The 27524-nt window shown below is 51.5% G+C and overlaps 1 protein-coding gene and 1 long non-coding RNA gene across 2 annotated transcripts in view; one reads left to right on the top strand and one right to left on the bottom strand.

Moving 5' to 3' along the window:
- Nucleotides 1-27524, bottom strand: part of LOC310835355 — a 300425-nt gene that overhangs the window by 61787 nt on the left and 211114 nt on the right. The gene's annotated exons all lie outside the window — the stretch shown is intronic.
- On the top strand, nt 421-27474 carry USP11 (ubiquitin specific peptidase 11; the record flags this gene model as incomplete). Its single annotated transcript, XM_083718557.1, is given in 23 exon segments — nt 421-436; nt 439-581; nt 583-779; nt 5551-5660; nt 6086-6216; nt 8300-8417; nt 8960-9105; nt 10114-10175; nt 11397-11496; nt 13192-13365; nt 13455-13613; nt 14638-14862; nt 15354-15437; nt 15616-15710; nt 16884-17090; nt 18892-18992; nt 19091-19426; nt 20275-20345; nt 20578-20690; nt 21483-21632; nt 22939-23054; nt 25165-25253; nt 25960-27474. Coding segments are annotated over 23 exon segments (3123 nt in total). The 3' UTR covers nt 26140-27474.

Below are 27524 nucleotides of genomic sequence, written 5' to 3'. Positions count from 1 at the left end.
AAACTAGAAAGGATACATTTTGGAGGGAACAATATCAGGCAATCACAGTCCTGCCTTTTGGAGGCAACCAATAAGACAGAGGATCCAAATACAGCAGCTTAAATGAACCAATAGTAGCTGTACCCTCTGGAACCAAAAGGCAGTTACTTTACCCTAATGCAAATACAGACAATAATAATGCAGATATAAAATCCTTTGACTCAATACACAAGGACGACTAAACAGATGAGGACCTAAGGTTTGGAAAGGGGGGAAAAAATCACACATGCCACTCTCAAGATGGCGTCTCTGTCCGCCCCGCACATTTACCAGCACCAAAGATGGTTGACTTCAGACTGGCTAGCGAAGGGAACATGCCCTCAACAAACATGGCAGCAAAAGCTTCCGCCCTGAGACACGGGCCTGGTTTTGCGGAAGAGAATGCATCGCGTCCCCTTTCCTTTCTCTCTGACGGCACCCAGCATACGGATAAAAAGAGGCCGCGTCCATTTTCGGCTAGAGACGGGGCAGCCAAGAGGCCCGCCCCGCTGGTCACGGACGCCGCCCTCAAGATGGCGCCGGCCCGCCTCCCCTTCCCGCCACGCCACGCCTCTCGGGCCGGCGGAAGCGCGGGGGCGTGGCGGCGGGAGCCGGGCGCCTCCTCGACGGGCTTCCGGGCGGGCGGCGGCGATGGCTGCGGAGCGGGGGCTGCCGGGGCTGGAGGCCCAGAGGCGGCAGGTGGAGGGCGAGGGGCCCGAGCAGCCCGGGAGGGAGCGCCCGCTGCGCGCCGGAGAGAAGTGGTGAGCGGGGCGGGGCGGAGGCTCCTCGCGAGGAGACCCTCCCTCGGACGGGGGTCGCGAGCTCCTTCCTCGGAAGAGCCCCGCCGGGCTCCCGGGAGGCCTCCCTCCTCGGGGCGGGACGGGCCGGCGGGCGTCGCGGAGCATTTCCTCTCCCGGGAAGCTCGCGGGATTTACTCCCTTCGGCTCCCCGAGTCTCCGATGGAAGCAGAAGCCTCGAGTTCTTCTCTGCTGACATGCTGACTTCCGGAATGAAAATGCTAGTCCCCTTTTTCCTTTTGGGACCCAGTGGCTGCTCTGAATCAACTTGACATCTTCTTGCGTTTGGTTGTTTAATTCCTTTTCTTCTGTTCCTTCCTGTGTCTTGGCTAGACACTCCAACTACATCAGTGGATTTCGTGAATGCGACCCACTACATGGTTCCCCCCCCCCTTTTTAAAAAAAGAATTCGTGGTTCTAAACTCTTTGCCAAAATATGTGTGCTTTGCTGTAGCATTCAAATATTTCTAAACAACTATGTGATTGAAAACCAGTCACCTCCCTCCCCCCTTTGTTTTTTCTTGTGAAGCAGGATTATTGAGGTGACCTTGGTGATCCCCACCCCAAGAAAAGACTTCTGTGTCTGTGTCAGAAAGAATTTCAATAGGTACTTAGCATGGAGTTACTGTTGGAGAGAACTGCTCCTGCCCCCCCCCCCCCAGCACTGAGCTGTTGTTTCTAAGGGCTACCCTAGTTTTGGAGGTGGGTGATCCCCCATAGACATGCCTTGGGCTTGGTTCCAAAGCCTTCTTACCCCCCGCCCTCTTAGTGGCTTCATCCAAGTGCAGTGAAGTTTCGGTTTCTCAGCTGCCCCACCTACAAGGCCAGCCTCATTTGGTAGCAGCCCCTGTCTCTCTTGCATGAGCGCTTGGCGGTCTTCTGTATCCTTGTGTGGCTTTATCTTCTGTGGAATGAGTTTTAGTTTCACTCTCGATAAACTGGCAAACTTCCTGTTTTTGTCACTGAACCTAGATTCCCTGTGTCAGCTGCACCTACTTTTCTCCTAGATAGGGTTTAGAGAAATCTTACCTCTCCAACCTGTTTTGTGCCAACTAACATGCAGTTGTGTCTTGGGGAAGATAGTTGGGGAACCACAGCCCCAGTAGTGAAACAAACCACCTCCGTTGTCACAGAGCAGAAAGGCAGAGCTTCCTCATTTCATTGCAGGGGGTTGTAGAGGATTTTCGGGACCCTTCAAACTCTACAGTTCCATGAGGTGCGTAGTCCGATCTCACGCTCCTTTACTTGGAAGCCAGTCATCCCACTGAGTTCAAAAGAGCTTGTTTCCTAGTAAATGTGTGCATAGGATTGCAGCGTAAATGAGATAAGTTTGGTAATAAGTGTGGGACAAGTAAGTCGGTTCACATTGCATACCAGCTTCAAGCTTCTGGTCCATTGGTTTTTGACCAGTGTGCTGTGGCACCCTGGGGTGACATGAGGAACATTCAGGGGAGCCCGGGGGGGGGGCATCCTTTCTTTAACTTGCAGCCCATATCTTTCTGCATTATTTTTCTTTCTGAGGAACATTCGGGGGAGTCGACACCTTTAACTTGCAGCCCATTATCTTCCTGAAATAAAACAAAGGCAAAAAAAGTGGGGAAACATTTTTGCCTGACTGTTGATCTTCTTAAAATCTCCCCCTCCCTACACACAAACAAGAATCCTCCTCAGCTTCAGTAACGATAACAGTTCCTTAGTTTTACACGTTTGCTTGGGTTCTCATTGACACTTGTATTCCCCCTTGCACGTGTCCAAAAGTGGCTCCCAAAAGGGGCAGGGCAGAACGGGGAAGTCCCCACTTAATGCACGTTCTGTAATGGAACCCCAGGGTAAGTGGCTTCCACAGGGGAGCTGCAGAAAGAATGTGGTTGGTCGAGGGAGCTGTGGACCCCACAAGGTTGAAAACCACTGTTCTAGTCCTTGTTTTTAAAGCTCTCTACGCCTCTCCTGTGCCCTTCATTCTGCACAGGCTCCCCTGCTGTTTCTCCCCTCTGCTCCTGCTCACACAATGGGCTGAGACAAGAAAGCTGCTGCAGTTACTGCCTGCACAGATCCAGTTTGGCCCCCCATTTAATTTCCTCCCCATGACTCACTAGTGGGAGGAGCCAGCCTTGCATGGCAGTGAATGAGTGTCATGATCAATATGTAGCTCCCTGGGAAGCTGGTTCAGACTCTCACGCAGGAAGGGTGGGGGGGTTGAATTGCTTTCAACAAGCTGTTCTGCCCTTGTCCCACTGTGGGAGCCCTGAGGGATTCCCCAGCCACTGGTTTCCCCAGCCTGAGAAGAACTTAGAACTTTTTCCTAGCATTAAAAATGTTTCCCAGCCAATTAATGGTCTTCATTGATCCTGAGTTAGAACTAGTCTGGGCCTGAAATTGTGAGCAAAGGAAAGAGAGACCATATATTAGACTTGACAGGCTTTTTAGCTACATAGAACTCTTTGCTGGGCTGATGTCTGTCTAACTAAAAGGCATGCTTTCATTTCATGTGTTGCTTCTCCTTGCGGGTCAAAGCCTTGAGGAATTTCAAGGATGCTGGCTTTATCAGATGGTGTCGCTCCCAGGTTCTCAGTGGGACTGTGCCAGTGGATGCTGAGCCAGTGTAACACCTGCAAGCTGTGATCTTGCTTTTGGGTTCCCCCTCCTCAGCCCTTCCCATTCCTCCTGGCCCCATAGAGCTTGTCTGGATGGAGGAACCACGCAGGGCTGAGCTCAGTCGGTGAGAGTGTGCCATTGGATGTAGGGAAGAGGAGAGGGGGGTCTTCCCCTTACCCCACCTGCTTTCCTCAATGTCCAGAGACCCCTGCACAGTCACAAGAGGATGGAAGTTACAGATAGGTAGCCGTGTTGGTCTGCCATAGTCAAAACAAAAAAAATTCCTTCCAGTAGCACCTTAAAGACCAACTAAGTCAGTTCTTGGTATGAGCTTTCGTGTGCATGCACACTTCTTCAGATACACTCTGAAGAATGGAAGCTGAGGATGGAAGCTGAGCATTCTGTACTTGAACTTGCATTAATGTCCAAGGCAATATTACGAGGAAGGGGTCCAAACCTTGATGCTGCTGCTAGAACAAAGTTTCCTCCGTGAAAAGGGTGGAAACTTCGAGGTGGTCTGCTTACGACGCACCAAATATGTATTCAAGATTGTGCCAGCCCCTTTTATGGCCCTGTGGTTTGTGTTGAACTGCCAGAGATGTGACTGGAAGATCAGGCGGAGGCTCCACTGCCGTCAGGTTGCTCCTTGCCATCGTGCGGCTGGTGTTAAGGTGACAGCCTGTTTCCTTCTCTGGACTTCTTAATATAGTGCCCCAGGGCAATAGGAGAGGGAACTGTTTTTCAGGATGGGACACATATTTCATGGTCTGAGCTGACCCTATGGTGGTATAAAGGGGTAATATAAAATCAACCACCTTGGGGGTGGAATGCAGGTTTTTCTGCCCATGGAAATCCAGGCTGTTGACTAAGAAGGAAGGAGATTATGGGCAGGGATCTTGGTTTACTGCCAAGCAGAAAATTAAAACTGACTTTTGTAGACAATCCACATCTACAAATTGAATGCAAGAATAAATTATGCAAATAATTGAGGCTACGTGATTTAATCCACTTAATAGAAAGACTCTTACTTTGAACGTCCCAAGTATTTCTTATACATTGCACAATACTCTGCGTGTCTAAGGAGGAAGTCCTGCTGAGTTCAGTGGGGCTTATTCCCAGATAGGTGAGTGTTGGATTGCAGTCTAATTCTTACACAGTGACCCTGCAAAATGGGATGAGGAAATGTGTGCCCTCCAGGTCTTGGCTGGGCTAAAATTCCAGTTTTTGCAGGGCATTGGCCATGCTGGTCAGGGTGATGGCAGCTGATGTCTGGAGGGACCGCTGTTGCCCTGCCCCTGGTGTGAGGAATGGTCATTTCTATCCAGTAGTTGCAAATTGTACGATTGGGGTTGAGACTGAATGGCAGGGCTTGCCTGGTAAATTCTTGGCTAACTTGATATTTGAACCAGGAGCAACTGGAAGGGGTTCTTTTATTCTGTGGGGCTGCAAGTGAGGGCCTTTCCTTCTAATGATGTGGCAATTCACAATTTAATAAGCAAAAGTTACCTTGTGTATTCTTTCGCATTGCAACAAAGCACAAAGATTGAAGTGTGGGTAATATTTAAGTTAAGCCATAGTTTGGTTCAAGGTGTTTACTTAACTAAATATTTTTAGATGATGGGCCTAGAAATAACTTACGATTTCTTAGGCACACCTGTTTGCTTTCAGTTGAAGCTGTGACTGTGTTGCCCATCTTTACTGCCCTAGTCTAGGGAAGTGGAGGAGAGGAGGACTTTGGATATTAGCAGACCTGGGCGAGCTGGCACTGGTTCTGTGACAGGAAGCTGCAAAGAGCGGTTGCAGCTGAAGGGAGCCATGACCTGCCTCCTCCTCATCTGAGCCTTTGGATGGTGTGATCGTTACCTTTTTAAAGCTTATCTCTGTGGTCAAGAGGACTAGAAATTTGCTATTTCAATCAAAATAGTGGGAATTCTCAGTTGTCTGGACTGATAAGCTGCAAGCAGATGTATGCAGTATTTGGCACAGTTGCAAGGCCTTGGATTGAGACCTTAGCTTTCCTTGTGGAGGAGGCATTCTTCCTGACCCTGTTTGGGCTGGAGGATGGAGGGAGACTTGCCTGCTTATGTTTATGCACACTGGTGTGGTTCTGGATTTGAACTTGCTGTTTCTTTGCCCACAGGTATTTGCTGGAGAATCATTGGTACAAACAGTGGAGAGCATACGTGGAATCTGGAGATCAAAACTCCATCTCTTTCCCTGGACGGATCAACAATGCTGAGCTCTTTGAAGGTACAGCTTCCTCTGTCCTATTATTTTATTTTGAGATTCTTTCCTTCTTCCCTTGACATACATTCCCAGGGTAGCACGGCTAGATGAAAACCAGCACTATGTCATTTTTAACCCCATCCTCCAAGGAGCCCAGAATGTCATTCATTTTATCCAGACAACAACCCTGTGGGGTAGAGGGGCTAAGATGTAGCAACAGATCCAAAGATGCCCAGTCAGCTGTTCGTCTGGCTTTCCATCCCAGAGCTGGCTCCTTGATGCAGTTGTTGTATCATGGAAGGGGAAATGTGTTGGAAGTTGAGAAATAGCTTTCCTGTCTTACAGCAGGGAGTTCTGCTGATGAAGGTCCTGTGCCAGCCTTTCTCCTTCTCCACAGACAGACGGCCCTGTTGGATTTCAAGCCCTTTTCCTTCCTTCCATCCTCCCAGATACAGAGTCGTACCGGTTGAAGGATAGACTGGTGGAGCATGAGGAATACATTCTGGTGCCAGAGGAGGTCTGGAACAAGCTGGTGACCTGGTATGGCCTTGAGCATGACCAGCCAGCCATTGAACGCAAGGTGAGAAGTTTGTAGCTTAGAGAGCATGGACTGTTGAGGAATCTGTGCTCCTGATATTGGGATTCACAGCTGTGATCACATCCCTGAGCAATTGGTTGTGTGTTGGATTCCTACAACGTCTGGGTGGCCACAGGTTGTTCCACCCCCCCCCCCCCGAGCTTCAGCACTGGCATATTCTGCTGTGACAAACGGAGAGGAGGAGAGATGGAGCTTTTGAGAATGAGGTAGAGAATTGGGAGGAGGAGAGGCTCCCCCCCATTCAAACCTGATGTGCATATTGTGCGAGAGAGAGGTTATCTATCTAGAAGCCAGTTTCCTCCATACTGGCTGGGACTTCCCTTGGTTCTCAGTGGAGAGAGGGTTGCCCAAGAGCCTTGGTGGTTCAGCAACTGGCAGAGTCCCCACGCCAAAGGTATCCTTGAGGTCAGCCTTTATTTTCACCTGTGCAGCCAAGTGCTTTCCATTCACTCTTATGCAGAAAAGTCCCTGGAGACCCTCTTTGAGGTTAATGGACCCTCAGCCCTTGGAAACTGATGTCTGGCCCCCTCTGTCTGGCATCTCCACCCTTAGCTCAGGTTGCTCCCAACGCAGAAGCTCTCATTCTTTGCCCGCTTTCCAGCCATTGTAATGGCCAGCACTTGCCAGGATGTAAGGACAGGCCATTTAGCTTAGGTTATAGACAGTGCTCTTTTTCTGGGGGGACGCAGGAGTATGCATATCCCTAAACATTTTGTGAATCCAAGTTTGGCCTCATTGAGGGGCAGTATTTCAATATGAGTAGGAAAAAGAAAACCCCTGAACATTTATTTAGAGGGGGGAGCACTGGTTATAGAGTACAGTGTACCTCGGGTTAAGAACTGAATTCGTTCTGGAGGTCCATTCTTAACCTGAGGTTCCACTTTAGCTAATGGGGTCTCCCGCTACCGCTGCGCGATTTCTGTTCTCATCCTGAAGCAAAGTTCTTAACCCGAGATAATATTTCTGGATTAGCGGAGTCTGTAACCTGAAGCGTCTGTAACCTGAGGCGTCTATAACCCGAGGTACCACTCTACCAAGAGTGTGACAGGAATGTGAGGAGAGGCTGCAGGACTTTCTGTGTGAAACTCCTCTCCTCATGTCAGTGACAGCAGCTGTCTTGTGTGGAATAAGAAGAATTTTAACTGGAAGTGTGCTTTATCATTGATCCCCAGTGCAGTGCCTGCAGAGGCTTGCCCCGGCACCCGGAAGGTCCCATGCCCTCCCCTTGCTGGAACTAGACCCAGAGGGAGCCTTTGGCCAGCTGGTGGCTTTTTGCAAGCCTAACTCTGGCCCAGGGGCAAGGGTGTTTCCTGCACACAGTGCTCATGTCACTTCTGGTGCTTTGCAGGTGCCCCAATGGGCGCCAAAAGGTTGGCAACCCCTGGGCAGCATAGGTTCCTTTGGCGTCCTTCATAAACGTTCTCTCAGAAATTTTTACCATGTCCCTGCAGCCTAGGCCAGCGGCCCTGTTTTGCAGGGGCCGCTGAAAAGATTGGCGGGCCTGTTGAGGTCATGGCTGGAGAGAGACTAGCTGGACACAGCCCCCTCTGGAGCCATTCCTGCTCTCTGGTGGAGCCCAGTATCCTAGCAAGTGCTCTGCTTGTTCCCTTTTGGTGCACAGTGGTCTCTCTCTCTCTCTCTCTCTCTCTCTCTCTCTCTCTCTCTCTCTCCCTCCCCCTCCCCCCGGACCTTAGCTCCCCTTGCTTTAAAGGCTGCAGTCCTGTGCTTACCTCAGCTCAGATTGCGGGGCAGTATCACCTCTGAGCAAAAAGGCACATGGAGTTGGGCTGTGAAGTTTTATTGAGCTTTTAGCAGAAACTCCCTGCACAGTTTCAGTCTTTTGCCCCACAGCCATGAGAACTAGAAACTCACTGTGGAGACACGTGCTTTTCCTGTTGTAGAGTCCAACAGAACAACGTATTCCACGTTGCTCAGAAATACTGATGTTCCTCAAGGATCCCTTGGTGTTGGCAGAGAAGAAATGCATTGCTTCAGGTTCCCCCCACCCCCGTTAATGGTACACGGTCTCTTACTGACGGATGCAGTTCTGATTCTTCCTTCTCAGGTGGTGGATCTTTCCAGCATGCAGAAAGTGGAGGTTTACCTGGTGGAACTTTACCTTTGCCAGCACAGTGACATGGACAACCCTGTCACTGCCCAGTTTAGCCGAATGGACGTTATCGGTAAGGACCCAGATGGTGGAGACAAGACTGGCTGTGAGGAGAAGGAATAAGGCCCAGGATTCTCACAGAGGGACCATTTTTCCTTTGGTCTCGTACAGTGCTTTCCCCCCTAAAAAAATGTTTAGGGGTACACTCATTTTCACTCAAGAAAATCAATTTTGTGGTTCAAATTCAGAAAAATTAATACATTAAATTGGACAAAAGTACAAAGAACATGCATTACCTCATATTACACAGCTGACAGCTCACAATAACTTCCACATTGCCATGAGGTGCTAGATTCCAACTCCTGCTTCACACATTAAACGCTCGCTTCCCTCTGAGACTCAGGAAACACCATGACAGGAAATGAGGCTGCCATCGGGGTGGCAACAGAACTGATGATTCACCGTGCTAGAGAAGAAACTAAAAAATTTAATTTTTAGTTTCTTCTCCTGTTAGATTCACAAAATGTTTAGGGGTATGTACCTCCAGAAAAAAAGCACTGGTCACATATCTATTTTAAACATAAATAAATAAAACAACCTCTTTCCCTCACCTAGAAACGGTGCTGAAGGAAGCACGACGCCAGTTTTCCGTTCCAGCAGAGGCTGAGACAAGGTTGTGGGTGAAAAACTCAGACGGCTCATGTGAGCGGCTACGGAACTTGCAGATGACGGTGTTGGATGCCTGCCTCAGTTCAGGGCAGGTAACGCTCCTATCGCCAGGGTCTGGGGCTACTTTGCGAGCAGAAGATCTCAGGATCCATCCCTGGCATGTCCATTCAAAGCAGGTGTGAGGAACCTCTGCCTAGATGTTGCTGAACCAGAACTGCCACCAGCCACTGCCAGGAGGGCCAAGAGAGATGGGCATTGCAGTTCAGCAAGATCTGGAGGGCCAACAGTTTTCCACACCTGAGTCCAAGGGTTTGAGTTGGCCTTGGAGAGCTTCGGCCAGTTGGCCTAGTCTGCTCTGAGCTCATTGGTCAGCTTGGGCTAGAGGGAAAGGTAGCCTGGTGGGATAGGAAGGATGGGCTCATATCCTCTTGGGGTCCCCAGTGTGGAGCCTCTGTGTGAGGCTTTGACACCATAATGAGGAGCATTTGTGTTCACCCTTCCAGAATCTCTAGCCAGTTCCCCTCCTGCACAAGCCACAGGCTAGCCTGGCCTGGACTTGGATCCTGGGTTGTCTTCCCCTCTACTACACTGGATGCTAATAAAGAACAGAGAAGAGTCCATCACATAAGCTTGATTTAAAACCAGCCCATACCCTCTTGCTGTTCCTGCCATTAAAAACCAACAACACAAAACTGGGAGGAGTGATGGAGGGAGGTGAGGCTGCGGGGGCAAAAAAAGAAGACTCAGTTGCCTTCAGACAGACACCTGCGCTAGCACTTCTCCCTCACTGCCCCATTTCCCTTTTTTAAAAACAAAGTGTGCTGGAGTTAGTTAAACATTTTTTAAAGTGTATATGAGTGTTGAGATGCTTTGCCACCAGTTGGCCTTTTCCGGGCCCATCTGTTTTGGACTGAAGGAATGGCAGCTTCTATTATGAGGCCCTCGGAGACGCTTGTCCAGATACATGGCAGTTAATCCAGCCCTTCCTTCCTTCCTTCCTTCCTTCCTTCCTTCCTTCCTTCCTTCCTTCCTTCCCTCCTTCCTTCCTTCCTTTGTCCCTTCTCCCCTCCTCCCCCTGCTGGCACCTGCACTCCTGCCAGGTGGTGGTAATGGAGACCAGGAGTAAGGACGGCACTTGGCCCAGCTCTAGACCACATATCATGTGAGTACCTGCATGTGGTGTTTGCACTGCTCCAAAGTGGGGCACCTGGCTTTCCTCAGCGCTTTCAGAGTCTGCCTCCCTGCCGGAGAGGCTGCTGCGTCTCAGGAGCAGATTGAGCCTGAACTGTGGGAGGCTGCAGGTGCTGCTGTTCTCTGGCTGTTGTTTGTTCCAGCAGATAGTCGGGTGTCATGGATGTCGAGGAATGGTGGGAGGAACCAGCTGGAGAGCCCCCAAGGGAAGAAGGCTCATAGCCCAGAGATTTGTGGTGGGATGACAATGCGTGGTCAGAGGAAGAAGACTGGGAAGAGGAGGTGGTGGAAGCTGAAGGGGTAACAGGTCTTAGTGAACAGGGAGAGTCTGTGGCAGAGAGCAGTCCAGACTCGGAGGCAGAGCAGAGTCCAGCTGGTGAAGAATCCAGGGAGTCTCAAAATTTCTTCATGTACACAACTACAGCAGCGCCCTTGGTGTCTGCACAGAAATGGACACAACACCAACAAAGGAAGAATGGCAGATGAAATTGGCAGAATATATAGAAATAAGAGATCAGGATGAAAGAATTTTTAAGGAAGATTGGAAAAGATATTTGAAAAAAATATAAACATATTAAAATGTTAACAGTATTAGAATAAATTCAGCAGTAAGAAATATATTGATACAAAATTGGGAAAATGAGAATGGGGTGGTGGTGGCGGAATAGAATATGTAGTAGAAAAGAAAATGAACCACGGATGGGGGTGGGAGGGAAATCAGTGATAAATGTATGGTTTGTATTTGGACTTAAAGTTATCTGTTTAAAGTTGTAAAAAAATGAAAATGATAAAAAAGTAATAAAAAGGAATCTGGGGGGGGGGTCTCCTCCTCCTGGTGCAGCACCTCCCCCTGGTGTCCCAGAACCAGAAGAGGCATGAAGAGGGTGGAGGAGAGGTTGGCTTCACGCCGGCACAGTTTCCAATTGCTTGGGGGAAATCCTGGAGAGGAGGGGGCTTAGGCAGCTGTGAGAGGTGGGGACCTTCTGTCTCAGTATTGGCTTCATGCAGGCAAAACCTACTGGAGATGCGCTGCTGTGCTCCTTAGGCCTGACACTCCTGTGCCAAATGTGTTTTTGCAATTAAAGAGTTAACTGCAACTTGTGCTGTGGGATTCACTGCGGTCTGGCTCCTGACCCTGGGCCTCATCCTCCCGCTGCCCTTCTTCACAGTCTCCCTCTCCCCCCCCCCCCAGGAAGAACTCCCTCGAGGACGAGGAACTCTATCAGGGCCAGCCTGGCGTCTGCGGTCTCACCAACTTAGGCAACACCTGCTTCATGAACTCTGCTCTGCAGGTATGAGGCGCAGGCTGTGGCAGGTGCAGAGCTGAGAGCCAGGACAGCGTAGCTGGTTAAGTGGGTGGACTAGGGCCAGGGAGACCCGGGTTCAAATTCCCCACTCGACCGTGGCGCTCGCCAGGTGGTCTTGGACCAGTCATTGTCTCTTTAACGCCTAACCCACCTCACTCCGGTTGCTGTGGGAATAAAAATGGAGGCTGGTGGGGAGAAGAGCAGCAGACTCTGCCTTGAGCTCCTTGTAGGACATGAGCACAGTAAATAAAAATGGAGGCTGGGGGGGGGGGGCTGTTGCTTGGAGGCAGGGGCGCCGACTTATAAAAAATATTGGGGGGGCCCATACCGGGGTCCTGCCCCGGGAAGTTTTCTAAGAGCCGCTCCCGGCCCGTTGCTGCTGCTGCCGCCCGCCTCGTGGCCCCCTCGCCAGCTGAGGGAGGGAGAGAGAGACCGAGAAGGAGAGAGATGCGTGGTGGGCAAGGCAAGTGCCGGCCGCGCCTCGCCTCCCACCGCCCCTCGTGCCGGCCGCCCCCTCCCCTCCCTTCCCCGCTCGCTCGCTCGCCCTCCTCACCCCAGCTCTTGGCCGTTCGCCCCAGGAACTCCCCGCTGTTGGGGTTGTAGATGAACCTCCGCCACTCGGCCATAGACTGGCTGAAGGGCTTCTCCTCCTCCTTGGCCATAGCGCGCGCGAGAGAGAGAGAGGCTGGAAAGAGAGAGGGAGCTCGGCGGTTCGCGGGCGGCGGTTTTTCCCCTGCCGAAACAACAGCGGCTCCTCAGAACCGCTAAGTAACTTTCCCTCAGGCGCCCGGCGGGAGAGCAGAAGAGAGGAAAAGGAAAGAGGGGCTGGGCCAGTCGCACGCACCGAGCAAAACTACTCGCGCCGCCTCTTTTACTACTGTAATAATTATTTGTTTTAACTCATTACTGAATGTATTTTAAAAGGTAACTATCGTCAAACAAGGAAAATAAAAAATACCAACATAATTTTGTGATTTTACAAAGCATAATATAACTAATAGTTTTCTTAAATTATTGGGGGGGCAGAGCCCCCCCAAACGAATTTTTGAGGGGGCTCGGGCCCCCTCAGGCCCCATGGAGTCGGCGCCTATGCTTGGAGGCTGAGCCCCTCGGCCAAAAGGAGGGTTTTGCTTGAGCTCTCTAGCAGGGTGCACTGTTGCAGTTCTCTGTCTGCCCACTAGTGGGGAGTAAAATAGCAAAACTTGCTGTCTGCTGGAAAGACTTGAAGCAGTTCTCCAGTTATTATTGCTATTACCATTTATTAAATTTGTCTACTGCCCTACACTGGGAGATCTCGGGTTAGGTGTTGGTGGGTTAATGGGTGGGAACTAGATCCTCCCAAGGCAGAGAAGCCAAGTGGTCATCTTCTTTCTGCAGGTCCCCCCCCCGACTGGTGAGCCGCTTAATATTGTGTCCTTACCATGTGCTCTCTGAGCTGCTTGAGGAGCCGCCAGGAAGCAAAGGGGCAAAGAACTGCCAGGATAGATATCCTGGCTTGGGGGAATGAGTCTTCTGTGCAGGTCTCAGTGCATATTTGGAAGTTTATTTTCACTCTCTTGTACTAAAGACTTTCTTGGAATACAAAAGCAGCTGAGGTTCTTAGGATATGCAAGACCTGTTCCATTCTGGAATTGCTGAGCTCCTCCTTCTATGGACTATGGTCCTCTTTCTCTCTCTCAGTGTCTCAGCAATGTGCCCCCTCTTACTGAGTATTTCCTCAACAACCGCTACCTGGACGAGCTGAACTTCAACAACCCCCTGGGCATGAAGGGTGAGATTGCAGAGGCCTACGCTGACCTCATCAAGCAGCAGTGGTCCGGCCACCACCGCTCCATCGTGCCTCGCATGTTCAAGGTGAGCTTCCTTTTCCTCACCATTGCGCTTTCTCTTGCCATCTTCCGTGGGGCTCAAGGCCACCCTCTTGGTGTTCCTCTTCCCTGCAGACCAAAGTGGGCCATTTTGCCTCCCAGTTCCTTGGCTACCAGCAGCACGACTCCCAGGAGCTGCTCTCCTTTCTGCTTGACGGGCTGCATGAGGACCTCAACCGGGTCAAGAAGAAAGAGTACATAGAGCTGAAGGATGCAGCAGGGAGGCCAGACGAGGTGAGCAGGGTGTACAGGGCCTGGCAGCGTTGGGGATTTCAACTCTGGGGCCCAGCCACTTTTGCGTTGTTTTTTAAAATGAATGCGGCACATTGGGAGTAAACCTGGGCAAACTCGCAACCTTCTCAGTTGTGATTTCCATGCTCTTTGTGTGTTGCTTCCATAGGAAGTTCAGTGATGTGCTGAGTCTTTGGTAGTCTTGATCCTCAGTGTAGCCTCACGGAGCAGGTCACTAGCTCCCTGTAACATGCAGTGGAAAACAGAGGTGCTGACTCGGCCAAAGCTTTTTCACTGGCGAATGATGGAATTTGGAGGCTGTTTGAGGCAGTGCCCTGAGCAGGGATGGGGAGCCTGTGGTCCTTGAGATTTCTGGTGGACAGCAATTCCTGAGCCATTGACCACACGGACAGTGGCTGATGGGACTTGGGGGTCTGACAGTAACTGGGAGGCCGCAGGTCCCCTACTGCTGCCATAGAAGGTGGGATGCAGGAAATACTCTGTCACTGTATGTTCAATTCAGTTCATAATCTTTATGAATTTCTGGAGCCTTCTACCACTGTACAATATCTCAGGTGACGGCACATCCCACCTTCGCCTCCACATCCCACCTTCGCCTCCACAGCCGGCAAAGAGGAGCTTAGCTTTGCTCTTGGGCTTCCAAGCCTACCGAGAGGAGTGAGGCAAGAGGGAAGCTGGAGAAGAGCTCTGTCCTTGAGGGGGTTTGCAGGAGGTTTCTGTGTTTTGCAGGCAGCTCAGTGCAGTTTCTAAGGCAGCCTTCCTCCCTCTGGATGCTTGGCCTGCAATCCCATCCGCCCTGACCAGCACAGAGCTGTAGCCCCAAACCCCTGGAGGGCAGCAGTAGGACAAAGGTCTCGACTGCCAGCCTTGCGTCCTAGAAACTGATTTATCAGCTAGGCTTGTGTCTGGGTTTTGGGTGTATGTATTTTGGAACCCCTTGGCAGTGATGTGCCCCTTGCTAGAGGGAAGCCCTGTCCTTCCTTCAGCTCTTCCTTCTCCCTCCCAGGAAGTAGCGGAGGAAGCGTGGCGGAACCACAAGCGCCGCAACCACTCCATCATTGTCGACATCTTCCACGGGCTCTTCAAGTCGACGCTGGTGTGCCCCGAATGTGGCAAGGTTTCGGTGACCTTTGATCCCTTCTGCTACCTCAGTGCTCCCCTGCCCATCAGCAAGGACCGGGTGATGGAGGTTTTCTTTGTGTCCATGGACCCCAGCAAGAAACCCGAACAGGTAAGCAACTAGTCAGGGAAGGTGCCTGGCAAGACGAGCAGGGCTTCTGCATGAAACAGGATTGAGTCGCTGTGATTTGCAGTAAGGACCAGAAAGCCAATGCCTTGCTTGCCTGCCTGGAGTCTGGTTCAATCCCCAGCACCTTCAGGTGGGGCTTCAAATGTCTCCTGTTTGCAACCCTGGAGAGCTGCTGGCAGTGCTGAGCTAGAGGGAACCAATGGTGTGATTTGGTACCCAGCAGTTTCCTGTGTATACTCTTCCTGCCTGGGGACAATGAACAAGGGTGCACCACAGAGGCGGGAGCAGGACTTGCTCATATCTGGCCGTGAGATGAAGGGAGCCTTGGGAGAGCCATGGGAACTGGTCCCCAAGGAAACAGACAGCGTGGGGTCACCTCACGGAAACTTGTCTTGGGTTTGGGCTTCTGGCTTTGTTCCAGGCAGACTCTCAACACTAAGTTGAACTCCTCTTTTCCTTTCTTTTCTTTACAGCACAGACTGATTGTCCCAAAGGCCGGGAAAGTGCTAGATCTCTGCCACAGCCTCTCCAAGCATACAGAGGTGCCTGCTGAGCGGGTGAGTTTGGGGGCAGAGAGAAAAACATCTGATTTTTTTTTAATCAGTAATTTTAGTGCATATGTTAAGTAAACTGCTTAGAGATTTTGATTGAATCTGGTTAAATAAATAATCAGTAAAAGAGTTCCCTTAGTTCCTTCTTCCCTCTGTGGTGACTCGGTGTGTCTCTCTTTCTCAGATGATGGTGGCTGACGTGTTCAGTCACCGCTTCTACAAGATCTACCAGATGGAAGAATCCCTCAGCTGCATTCTGGACCGGGACGACATCTTCATGTGAGTGTGCGAGCAGGGGGGCGGCAGCAGAGGAGGGTTGGAGTAGATCCATTGGAGAAGGAAGATGCCTAGGTCTGCAAGAAGGTGTATCTAAAGAAGTGTGCATGCACACAAAAGCTTATACCCAGAACAAACTTAGTTGGTCTCTGAGGTGCTACTGGACATTCATTCATTCATTCATTCATTCATTCATTCATTCATTTATTTTGACTGTGTCAGACCAACATGGCTACCTACCTGAATCTGCAAGAATGGGTTTGTCTTGGCTGCACCTGAAGACCAGCAGGGAGGAGCTCTCTTTGAGGAGGGGGGCATCTTTGCGGTACCTCTGTGGAACCTGATGTTGGCCAGAGTTGGAGAAACAGGCTCATGTGTACAAAGAGCACTTTATGGAAGGCATCTAGGAGTTAGTGAGATAATTGAAACTGGCCCTAGAAATAGCATTTCTGGGCAGGGACAGAAGTGGCTCTTTGTAGCATACAGCCAGCCACAGAATGCTGCATTGCCCTTGGGGTCCTTTCCAACGCTGCAATTCTGTTATTCTTTCTGCCTGCTGCTGAAATGTATCTGGAGGCCTGGCGGGGCCTGCCCTCTGGATATTTATTAGATTTCTTACCCACCCTTTACTGTAATGCCCCAAGGTGTGTTAGAACAATGAAATATACCACTGTAAAATGAAACAAAGAACAGTTACGAACATAAAACAAGAAAGGTGTAGAAAGAAAAATGGTTCCATATATACACACACACACACACACACACACACACACACACAACACACACACACGCATACACAATGCCAAAACAATTCTGTTTATAGAACTGGTTAAAAATAGCTCCAATGCAGACTCAGCCTGGAAGAAAGATCTCCACTTCAATAACAATAGCACCACACCCATTTACACCGCACCCATCTGGCTGGGTCTCCCCAGCCACTTTGGGCGGCTTACAGCATATCTAAAACACTTGTTGAAAGAGGGAGGTCTTGTGGGTGCCAAAAAGACAACGGAGGCGGCACCTGTCTAATATGTCAAGGGAGGGGGCAGGCGCCACCACACTCAAAGCCTTACTCCAACTTCCTGGTAAGATGCATGTCTCATCTTTCGGGCGAGGGCAAGGGGGGCATTGCTTGTTTCCCACCCCCTCTGGATCTTTGTCTCCTTCTCCCTCCAGATACGAGGTGTCTGTGTCCACACTGGAGGATCCAGCCACGGCACATGCAGTGGTGCTCCCCGTGTACCTCCGCGAGCGCACCCAGGGCCGCGACTACAACAACACCTACTATGGGGTGGTTCTCTTTGGTCACCCGCTCCTGGTGTCTGTGCCCCGGGACCAGCTCTCCTGGGACTCGCTCTATCAGCTCTTGCTGCACCGGCTCTCGTGAGTTCCTGGCAGCAGCCTTGGCCCTCCAGTGCCCTTCCTGCTATTTGCCTGCTTGCTTTGAAGAGGCTGGGAGCGGAGGGGACAGAAGTGCCTTGTCCAGGGCCTGCAGCCCAAAGGCAGTGGGGAGACTTAAGAGTTTTGCCCTGGGTTATTTTTCATTTGTTTTCCTTTTTGCATCAGGTAGGCCAGTAGTCTTCAACTTTTGTCTAGACCTAAGACCCATCCTTAGCCCAAACATAAGTATTTGGGGACCTTGGGAATGTTTGTGTTGCGTTTTGTATGGTGCTGGTGCAGCTCACCTGTGGTCAGGCTGCTGTCCGCTCCTGGATCCCAACTTTCAAGTTGAAGGCCAGAAGGTGAGAGCCAGGTGGTTCAGTGTCCATCTCTTGATTTTACTCCATATTGGAGGGCCAGCAGCTTGTGTGTCTGAACAGTCTCTTGTTTTATAAACCTTGGAGGGGACATGGAACCCTTGGTTCTGGTGGCCTCATTCATGCTCAATGGTAGGCCTCAAAATGATGTTTCTGCGCATGGGCCAACCAGCCCAAGATCACACAGTGAGCATTCCAAGCTGAGGATGCATTTGAACCTCAATCCCCCATTGTCCCCTGCAAGTAAATGGCTCCTTCTATCCCACAGGTTTGTGGGATGGGAATCTCCTTTCCTTACTCCAAGGTGCTTTCCCCTTGGGGCTGTACAGTTTCCTAGGAATTCCTTACTGGGGTCTGCTCCCTTTCTGGTACTTTTCCATATCTGAAGCATATCTGCCTTCCCCTATGCTGTCTTTCCTCCTACCCCACCCCTTTTTTTCTTTATGTCCCTCAAGATCGACATCTTTGGCAGGGCACTTCCCCACACTTTGTGGTTTGCAGCACAGAATTCAGTAGAAACAAAGGAACATGGGGAACGGCCTTACCCTCAGCTGGACCACTGGTCTGTCTTGCTTGGTATTGTCAGCACTGGCTGGCAGCAGCTCTCCAGGGGTTCAGGCAGGGCTCTTTTCCCAGCCGTCCCTGGAGATGCCAGGGGTTGGATCTGGGGATGCTCCTGCATGCCCCTAAAAACTGCTTTGGGTTCAGCAATCCAGGTTCTCTTCTTGTGTGCGAGAAGATATAAAAGTCTAGCTGGGTTGTTGGTTCCAGTTTGAGTTTGAACTCCCCATTCAGGCCCTTCCAAAGCAGGGAGGCCACTCCCTCTAGGTCTGCTGCTTGCAGGGGAGAGAAATCTTCACAGGGAGCTGTGTTTGCAGTTCTGGCAGATGGAAGAACTGCCCTGGGGCCGGCAGGTGTGTTGTATTGGACTTGCCTGCCATCTCCCTGCAGCAGCCTTGGGCTTGCTGCTGCACTTGGCAGTGCAGGGCACCATAGTTGCACCCTGTTGGTCTCCAGATGCTCAGAGGGATATTCCTATTACCAAAAAGCGAGAAGCGTTCAGTGCATGATCTGGGGCACTTTGCTCCCGAGGGGGAGGGGGGAGATGTGGCCCATTCATACTCAAACGCTCTGCTTTCTATTAAACCTGGTAAACCTTGGTTCATGCCTGAAGCAAAAACTTTACGGAATCTTCTTTCAACGTTATTTTTCTGCAAAGTAGCTTTGCCCCTGCTCTCCCTCCAGCCCTCTGCCTCTCCCAGTTGACAAGCGTGTCTCTTGCTTTCTTCACTCGAATCTTCATCCAGCAGTGCCCTTCATTGCACAGTGCTGCCGCAGGGGGGAGCTGTGGAGCCTGCCTATGACAGTGGTTCCCCCTAGTGGCCAAGGGTGTGACTTGCTTCCTCCCCCCCCCCCCATTTTGGCAGCCGCTACGTGACACGACCAGACTCTGAGGAAGAGGAGGATCCGAGTGAGGAGGAGGAGGAGGAGGACCTCTACAACAAGAGGCCCAATGGGCTGAGCGAAGGTGAGGGGTTGGTGCGAGGGCAGAGTGTTGATGTGGTGGGGCTGGCCAGGTTTTTAATTTGGCCACTGCCTGTCCTTTCCTCTCCAAATGCACAACAGGGGAGGACGAGGAGGAGGAAGAGACGACGGCAGAAGGCTCCACGAGCCAGGAGCCCAGCTCGGAGGCGGAGGAAAACCCCTCGGACGCCTCTGTGGGGGAGGAAGGGGCTGGCGTGGAGGGGAGGCCCAGCCCCAGCCCCAGCCCAGCTCCTCAGCAGCCCCCTCAGTCCCCCCAGACACCCTCTTCCAGCCCCAGCCCCCCGACGGCCAACCAGGCCAAACGCAAATGCTGCCAGAAGCGCCGCAAGCTGCTCTTCACCCTCCAGGCCGTCAATTCCAATGGGACCAGCGACCGGACGGCTGCCCAGGACGAGGGCAGCACCGTCTCCTTCAACTGTGAGTCTTCCCTCTGGCTGCTGGTCCATGCAAGCTCCCAGTACTGGGGGGTGGGAGAGTCTCTGGGATTCCCTTGCGGTTGTTGCAGCAACAGGTGGGGGTGGGGAGGCCCTCTTCGGAGCCTTTCTCCCAGCCTGGCTGCACACGTGTCCGTGGGCTATTCCAGCCCCCTTCTCTGAAATTCTCAGGTTCACCTTTTTTGTTTAACGGCCTCCAGCTCAGATATGCAAACACTCATCTACTGGAATGTTGATTAAGGCTTGTGTCCCGGGTCAGTCCTAACCAGAGTGGACCCGCTTAGGTCCACTAATTTTGGTGGTCCTGTCAGTTGCTGAAATTTGCAGGAGGCGGGAGTGCTGCTGCCCTCAGGTCCTGCCTGGGGTCTCCCCCTGTGAGAACAGGATGCCAGACCAGGTGGGGCCTTGGCCTGATCTCCCAGGGCTCTTGTGCTCCTAAGAATACAGCGTGTTCTCACTTTTCCACCTTCTGGTCAGTGAGTGTCAAGGCTCCGTGTAGGGTCTTAATGGCTGCATTGCTGGAGTAATTGCAGCCACCAGTGACATGTGCCCTGCAAAAGATTACCTGGAAGGGAAGATGGCCCTTTGGCTAGAAACCCTTTTCTGCTCCAGTGGCAAAATTCCTCATTGTTTGGCCCCTTTCCTTCTGAGGCACTGCCCTCTGGATACTTCTGTAGGGGGTGGGACTGTAGTGGGTGTGGCAGTGGTGACTGGAGAGCAGCAGGATTAGTCCTGTTCAGGCTCCTTCTAGCCTGGTGTTTCATGAACGACTGCCTTGAGAGATGCTCGGGGTTCCTGCCACTTTAACCGCAGTTTCTCCCCTTGGCACAGCCCAACCGTACATTGCCATGGACTGGGACTCCAACATGAGGAAACGCTACTACAATGAGGCGGAGGCGGAGGTGAGGGCGAGGCATTTTCCTGCCCCCAGTCGTCCTCCTTTCTCTTTCCCTTGCCCTCCTCCAGCTCAGCCACAGGGACCTGGCAGACCTCCTGAGGGTTCTGGACTCCCAGTTCCTGCCAGCCTGGCTCTCATGGTCAGGGACAACAGGCAAAAAACTGGAGGGTGATGGGCGCCCCCTCCCCACTTCCGCTCACCTCTCCCCCCCCCCCCCACTGTGTGTGCACTGCCAGGGCTACATCAAGCACGACTGCATGGACTTCACGCCAAGGAAGAATCCAGTGAGGCTGCAGGAGTGCCTCGAACTCTTCACCACCATGGAGACCCTGGAGGAGGAGAATCCCTGGTGAGAGCCCTGGTGGGTCGGGTGGGGCTCTTGCTTCCAGAGCAGAAAGGAAGGGAAGGAGCTACCGGTGGAGCAGAGTCGAATCCTGGAGGCAGCTGGCTCCGACCTTCCAGCCGTGGGTTGGCAAAGCTGCAGCACCTCAGATTCTCTTATGGCTCAAACTGTTCCGGCCTGGTATTGCTTGCTGTGCAGATGGCCCCATTCGACTCTGGCCTGGTAGTGGCAGCCAAGGGGCCTTACAGCTGGAACCCTCTTGCCTAGCCTGACTGGAGACACTTCGGGGGATCTTGAGAAGGAGGGAGCCCCCCCCCCATGCAATGCAACCCCGTTCACTTTGGTTATGTAAGAGGAGAAGACAACTCCCACCCCTCGGCACACACAGGATGTGCATAGGTTTCATCATGGGCAACATGCCTTCATGTGCAGTGGGCATCAATGGCAGAGTCATCTGGTCCATCACAGCTGATGACACCAAACCTCCAGACTTCTCACTTCAAAGAGATGATGAACCATGGGGCTGGTGGGTCTCTTTGCAGATCCTCCTGAGGACCCTCTTTTTCACCTAGTGTTTAGCTAGGCATTTTTCAGTTTTCAGAATTGGTGTGTGTTGCAGGATTTTGGGTGCCCTGACCAAATCATTTTCACGTTTGTTCTCCTACCCCCAACCCAGATACCCGTCTCAGGATTACTCCTTTGTGTCTTAAGATGGGTTGCCTGCTAGTCCTCATGCAAACACCTGTGGCTTTTCTGCTGTTCTGAGTGCTGTGCTCACCCCCAGCTCCTCTCGTGCAGGTACTGCCCCACCTGCAAGAAGCACCAGTTGGCCACCAAGAAGCTGGACTTGTGGTCGCTGCCAGAGATCCTGATCATCCACCTCAAGCGCTTTTCCTACACCAAGTTCTCCAGGGAGAAGCTCGACACCCTGGTGGAGTTCCCTGTCCAGTAAGCCACTTGGTCCAAATCAGCTTATTTTGGGTGGCTCATGCCTCTGAAATCATTCCACTGGGGAGAAATCTTTCAGAGGAAACAGGCATGCTTGTTAAATTTTCAGGATTCCACGGGCCAAAGAGCTACCTCCTCCTTTCAAACCCAGTATCAATAAAGGTTTTTCAGAAGGCATGTTGACCTCCCACTGGAGCTGGCTTATGCAGCTTGCAGGGAGCACTTCCCCAGTTCTGAAGATACCTGATAAAATGGAGCACATTTGCTTTTTTAAAAAATGACTTTAATGCAGGACTGGGGAACTTGTGGCCCTCCGGGCACTGTGGGCTCTCAACACCCATCAGCCCAAGTCAGGGTGGCCCAAAGGTGGAGATGATGAGAGTCAAGAGTCCAGCATGGGTTCCCACCATGTCTGACTTCAGGGCACCCAGAGGGCACTCTAGAATTGTGTGGTGCTTGGGAGCCTGAGCCAGCCTGGCATTTGTTTGTTCGTGGCATTTATAGATCACTTGATCACTAGCATGTCTAAGCATTCCTCCTACACCAACCCAACTGGTAGAAGACATTTGTTTTTACTAGCGTGCTCGGAGGTTAGTCACCTGCATTTTCCTGCTTTACGGAAAGCAAAGGGTTTCTCTCCCACCACAACCTGCTGGGAAACAGAGGTTAGAAGTCACTTGTTGGCATCTGTCTGTCTCAAGAGACAATGGAGTGGGCAGTCAAACCACTGTGTTAGCAACACCAAAGTGACCTCTCCGGGGCGCACGCCTGGGCAGCCAGTGTGGAAGTTCTGGGTTGCCCAGAGACAAGACCTGCCCCCTTTTGGCCTCCAAAGGAAGCAGAACAATACATTTGTCCCTAGCTTGCCTGCAGGAGTTGCCGGAAGAAGGCGTTCAAGGTGCCATTTGGCCATCTGCAGGACTGAAAAAATTAGTGGGGTTTACTCCTTATCCTTTTCTTCTCCCTCTTAGCAGTCTAGTAAAAACAACTGAAAGCTAGCAACTTTCTATGGGCTGATTCACAAGACTGTCCTCAGCTGTCAGCAGGAAGTAACGGGCCTTACGGGGGGGGGGGGGAGAATTTCTGAGCGGGCGTTTGTGTTTCAAGGTGTTCTTGAAAACACTTCAGGAAAGTGCAGCCTTAAACCCCAGAAGTTAGCATGATGCTTAGGAATACTCCTTAGGAATAGGGTGGCTGTGACTTTTGATGCCAGTGCTGGTTCTGCCCCAAAACTATGTGAGGGTGTTGCTGAGGGGATCCCCCTCTGGCCCTAGAAAACAGCAGCATTCTCATCTCTGTCCTGTAGGGATCTCGATTTCTCAGAGTTCGTCATCAAGCCACAGAAAGACACTGACCCCACACTGTACAAATATGACCTCATTGCCGTGTCGAACCACTACGGGGGTCTCCGAGATGGGCACTGTATGTATTATTTTGGGGCTGTATGTATTCCTTTTGTGTTGAAGGGAATGTGGGGAAGAGACACTTGGAGTTGAAATGAAATGGTTAACAGCAAAATTAGAGCTTTGTTGGGCAGCCAAAGACTTAGGACTTAAGACTTATCCTTCCAACAAATTGAAAATGCACAATAGGTAAATCTGAGACCTAATGGGTGGCTTTCCAGTAATTCTGTCTGCGCAAGCATTTCAGCTTGCCAGATGGAATGATCCCTCCCCTCTTCCCCGTGTGCTGTTCTGGCGAGTTCTCTCAATTTCCACATACCCCCAGGGCCAATTTCTGGGGGAGCTCAGAGAGGGGAGAGGGAAGGAAAGCTCCATTGTGGAAGTCCCTGGGCAGCACTTCTGCTGACCGGGGCTTATTAGGTGAATCCCACCCCATGTAGTACCATACTTTTGCATGTATAAGACGACCCTTATTTTTTTTGAACCTCAAACTAAGAAATTAAGAATTTGCTCAGCTTTTGGGAGGCAATTGCCCTCAAAGCTGTTGAGATAATTTTGACTGCAACCCCCATTCTCCTGGCGGTGGCACTGAAGGGACATTGTGCTTCACTGCTGGAGAGCCTGAAGTCTCCCTAGGCAGCCGTTGGCACTCGGTTTCTTTCTCCAGGGCACACACGCCAAGCAAAGGAGAGGAGCGGGCCCCAGATGCACTTGCCTTTCAGTGCTCCAGTTGCTGCCCATAACTTTGTGTTGTTTGCAGCGCAGCCCATGACCCGGCAGATATGTGTGTGCATGTGAGAAAGAGTGGCATGTGTGGAAGCATTCTCTGGCGGCTGCAGGAAGATCAAGGAAATAGCATATTTTTCCATGTATAAGATGACCCCCAATTTTTGACTAACAAAATTTAGCAAAAAACATCATCTTAAACACAGAAAAATACGGTAAACTGAATTTAAATCTGTATTGTTATTATCACCATCTTGTAATACTTATATGATACCCTCTAGTTACAAAGAACCCCTCCCGGGGTTGGGGGGTTCACATCAAACCGTAGAATAATAAAACTCAGCATTAAAAACTGTACAAACCAACAGAGCAGAGAACATTTGCGGAGTCAGTAGAAGCAACTAAATGAAATCAGCATTGGTGACATGCTGTACAGATACAACAGAGTAGGTGCTTTAATTAAATGAGACATGGGGTGAAACTCCTTGAGGAAGGGGGTAACCTCAGCTTGTTGTGACATCCGCAGTTTGTGTCAGTTCAATTAGTCTTACCCATAGTTAGTGAAAACCAGCCAACTTCAAACCATGGTTTATGAAGCCAGTTTGTTTTCTGTAACCATAGTTATGATTAAGTTCAGTTTAGGACATCACACTGAACTCTGGCTAATTAGGACAGAAACTGAAGTGTCTTGCAGCTCCCCTGCCAAAAACACGAGCCCACGGCCTGCTGTGACCTATCAGGATGCTAAACCATTCTTTAGCACTGCAGGTGAATGTGGCCTGTGTGTCTGTGTTAGAGCTATTTCTTTTGGGGGGGAACAAAACAGTAAGGAACAGAAATGACCATGAGAACAGTCTAGAAATGAACAATTCATTGTTGCAGAATTTCACATGGGGAGTAAACAGCTGCTGTTAAAAAAGGCTAAGTGCAAACAAATGTTGGCTATTGGTAGATGAAAGAGGGGCGGGTAGGAAGTGGTGTCCCTGAGGGGAGGGGAAAAGCTCAGTGCGGAATGAAAATCCCTTCTCCAACTGTTAAGACCTCACCAGCCCTTTTGTAGTTTCAGAGATCTTAGTGGACACTAGTTCAGCTTAGAACTTGCTCGGTTCCGCTTTAAATGTAAACTGAGGCCCTGCTGATGGATGCCTCAGCTTGTGGCAGGATTCATGCAGCAGAGGAGCAGTGCAGGTAGCCCACCCCGCAGATTCCCTCCCCAGAGGCCTGGGTGCGCCACGCAAAATGCTGTTTGTGCAGAAGCTCCAGCTGGCCCGATTCTTTTCTCTTCCACAAATGGAGGAAGTGCCTGACAGGTGATGTGATTGTGAAGCACCTGAAGGGGCACAATGGGTGTCAGAAGGCAAAGCAGCACTTTGGTGAGTCTGACTGGTCTTTGTGCCCTCTAGACACAACTTTTGCCCGGAACAAAGACAGCGGAACGTGGTTCTACTTTGATGACAGCAGTGTCTCTGCAGTTTCCAAAGTCCAGATTGAGGTGAGTCAGGCGGGGCAGCCCTGGATGGGCTCAGCTTCTTGGCACTTGCACTCCCTCTTGGCTGGCAGGCTGGCAAAATCTCCCTCTCGATGGCCTGTGCATCTCTTTACAAAAACACCTCCATCGCATCTCAGCATGTCTCTAAGCAGACTGGGTTTTTCATTTGCAAGGAAGAAGCAGAACTTGGTTGTCCTCCAGTCTCTTTTCTCAAGCAGACTGATACTTATCTCTTTATCCTGCTTTAGAAGCCCCCTGGTGTTATCCTGAACAAGTTGAGGGGTGCAGTGGGGGCAGGAAGGAGGTCCTGGCACTGCGGTCTTTCCATGGACTAAGAATGGAGGGTCAGGAACTTGAATCTCTCACGTTGGCACTCTGCCCTTCCTCCAGTGAGCTCAGGGGAGCAGTTACGCAGCCCTCAAGCAATGGATTTCGAGATCTGACTGCTCTCCTTCCCCCCTCCACCCCAACAATATCCTCCCCACTCTGAGAATGAATGACTTGCTCTATCAGCTTCATGGCCTGGAGATGTGGGGCAAGGAGTTTAACTCAACGGTGTGGACCTTTGCATGTCTCCCTCGCCCCACCCCATCCTATGCCACTTGAACTCCCCCTGTGACCCCCCCTTCCCCTGATCTGCATCTCAGGCTCCTAAGCATCTCTTTTGCCCTCACCTGTTGCCTCTTACGCTTCTTTTCTCCCCCAACAGTCCAAAGCTGCCTATGTGCTCTTCTACCAGCGTCAGGACAAAATCCGGCACCCTGTCCTCCTTGCTGCGCCCACGAGTGCCGCAGGTTCCAGAGACCAGGATGGCGGCGGCGGCGGTGGGGCCTGCTGCGAGCCCCACCCCAGAAAGCAAGCCAGTAGGGACTTTATGGATGTGGACTGACCTTGACCCCCCCTCCCTCCCTCCATCTGCAGCCGGGGAGCTGCATGCTCTTGCCTCTTCCCTTCCTCAGACTGAAGCTAGCAGTGGATTCTCCAAGGGCAGCAGCTCTTTACTCAGGCTATGGAATAGGGGGGAGGGGGAATGGATCCCCTCTGCTTTGCACATAGTTCCCCTGCTCTGAAGGGGGTGTTTTGGGTGTGTGTGTGTGTGTGTGTGTGTGTGTGTGTGTCTGTCTGTCTGTCTGTCTGTCTGTCTGTCTGTCTCCTGCCCCCTTGACAGGGCCACTGTCTTGCACCAGCATTTTTATAAGATGCGAAGGGGGAGGGGGGAAGTGTCCCTCTTCTCCATCTCACATGGGGGAGGGGATGTGTGCATCGTTTGTGTGATCCCTTGTGGGTGTTGCCCCCTCCCCTTTTACTCTCTAGCATCAGGGGGAGTTGCCCTTATTCTGCTGCTCCTGGTTTTAGGGCCTCTGCTCTAGACAGTCCTGCAGGACTTTGCAAAGGTATTCAAACCCCGCTGTGGTTCTGCAGCCGGTTGGGACACTTCCCCCACCCCAAAAAACCCCTCCCATTGGTCACTGGCTGGATAAACAGACCCTTGTTTTCTCCCCCCTCACCTCCCAAGTGCCTCCTCTTCCCCTCAACGAGAGCAATAATTCCAGCCATTGCCCCACCGCCGTCTTCCTCTCACAGCTAACAGCTCCCCTTGACCTGCATTTCATGGACCTCCTTCTCTGACAGCCGGCTGCTTCCAAAGCCCCTCTCTAGCTACAGGGGTGGTGGTCGAGCTGCTGGGCTGAGGTGCTGCTTCAGAGTCTAGCAGCAAAGTCGTGGTAAGGCCACGGAGGGGTTTGGGGCCTGCACCGTGTCACAGCTGCTGCTGCTGCCGCTGCTGCCGCCACACCCCCCCCCCGGCAGAGGAGGAGTGTCTCCAACACCCGCCGCCACCAGCACTGAATGCCCCCTTCCTTCTCTGCCCTGGCACCTGGTGCCTGGGGTGGTGCGCCTGCCCTGGGCCCACAGAAGTGCATGGAAGTTCTCTCCCCTCTGCCGAGTGTCTCTGGTGCCACTGCTGCTGCTTCCAGCTCAGGGATTGCACTGGCGTGTAAATAGGTTTCTGTGTGCAATGTTTGGGGAGAGCAGGGACAGGACACCCGCGGAGGCAGGGTTGGCCTGCAGAAGCACATCGGGTATTTTCTTAAGGAGTTTGGGAAGAATATTCCTTCACTTGACTCTGGGGGCTTCTTTCTTTTCTTTTGAAGGTGTGTTTTTTTCCAGAAGAAAATATTTTTGGCATGTGGCAAAACTTGTACATAAAGTAACTTCTTTCAAATGGCATGTGGTCTCCCTTTGCCCCCATTTCCCTCTTGAGTGCTTCATTCC

This window comes from Podarcis gaigeae (genome assembly GCF_964106915.1).
Source record: "Podarcis gaigeae genome assembly, chromosome: 17".
Taxonomy (NCBI): domain Eukaryota; kingdom Metazoa; phylum Chordata; class Lepidosauria; order Squamata; family Lacertidae; genus Podarcis; species Podarcis gaigeae.
The sequence above is the reverse complement of the archived record's forward strand: the minus strand, read 5'-3'. Positions and strand labels throughout refer to the sequence as shown.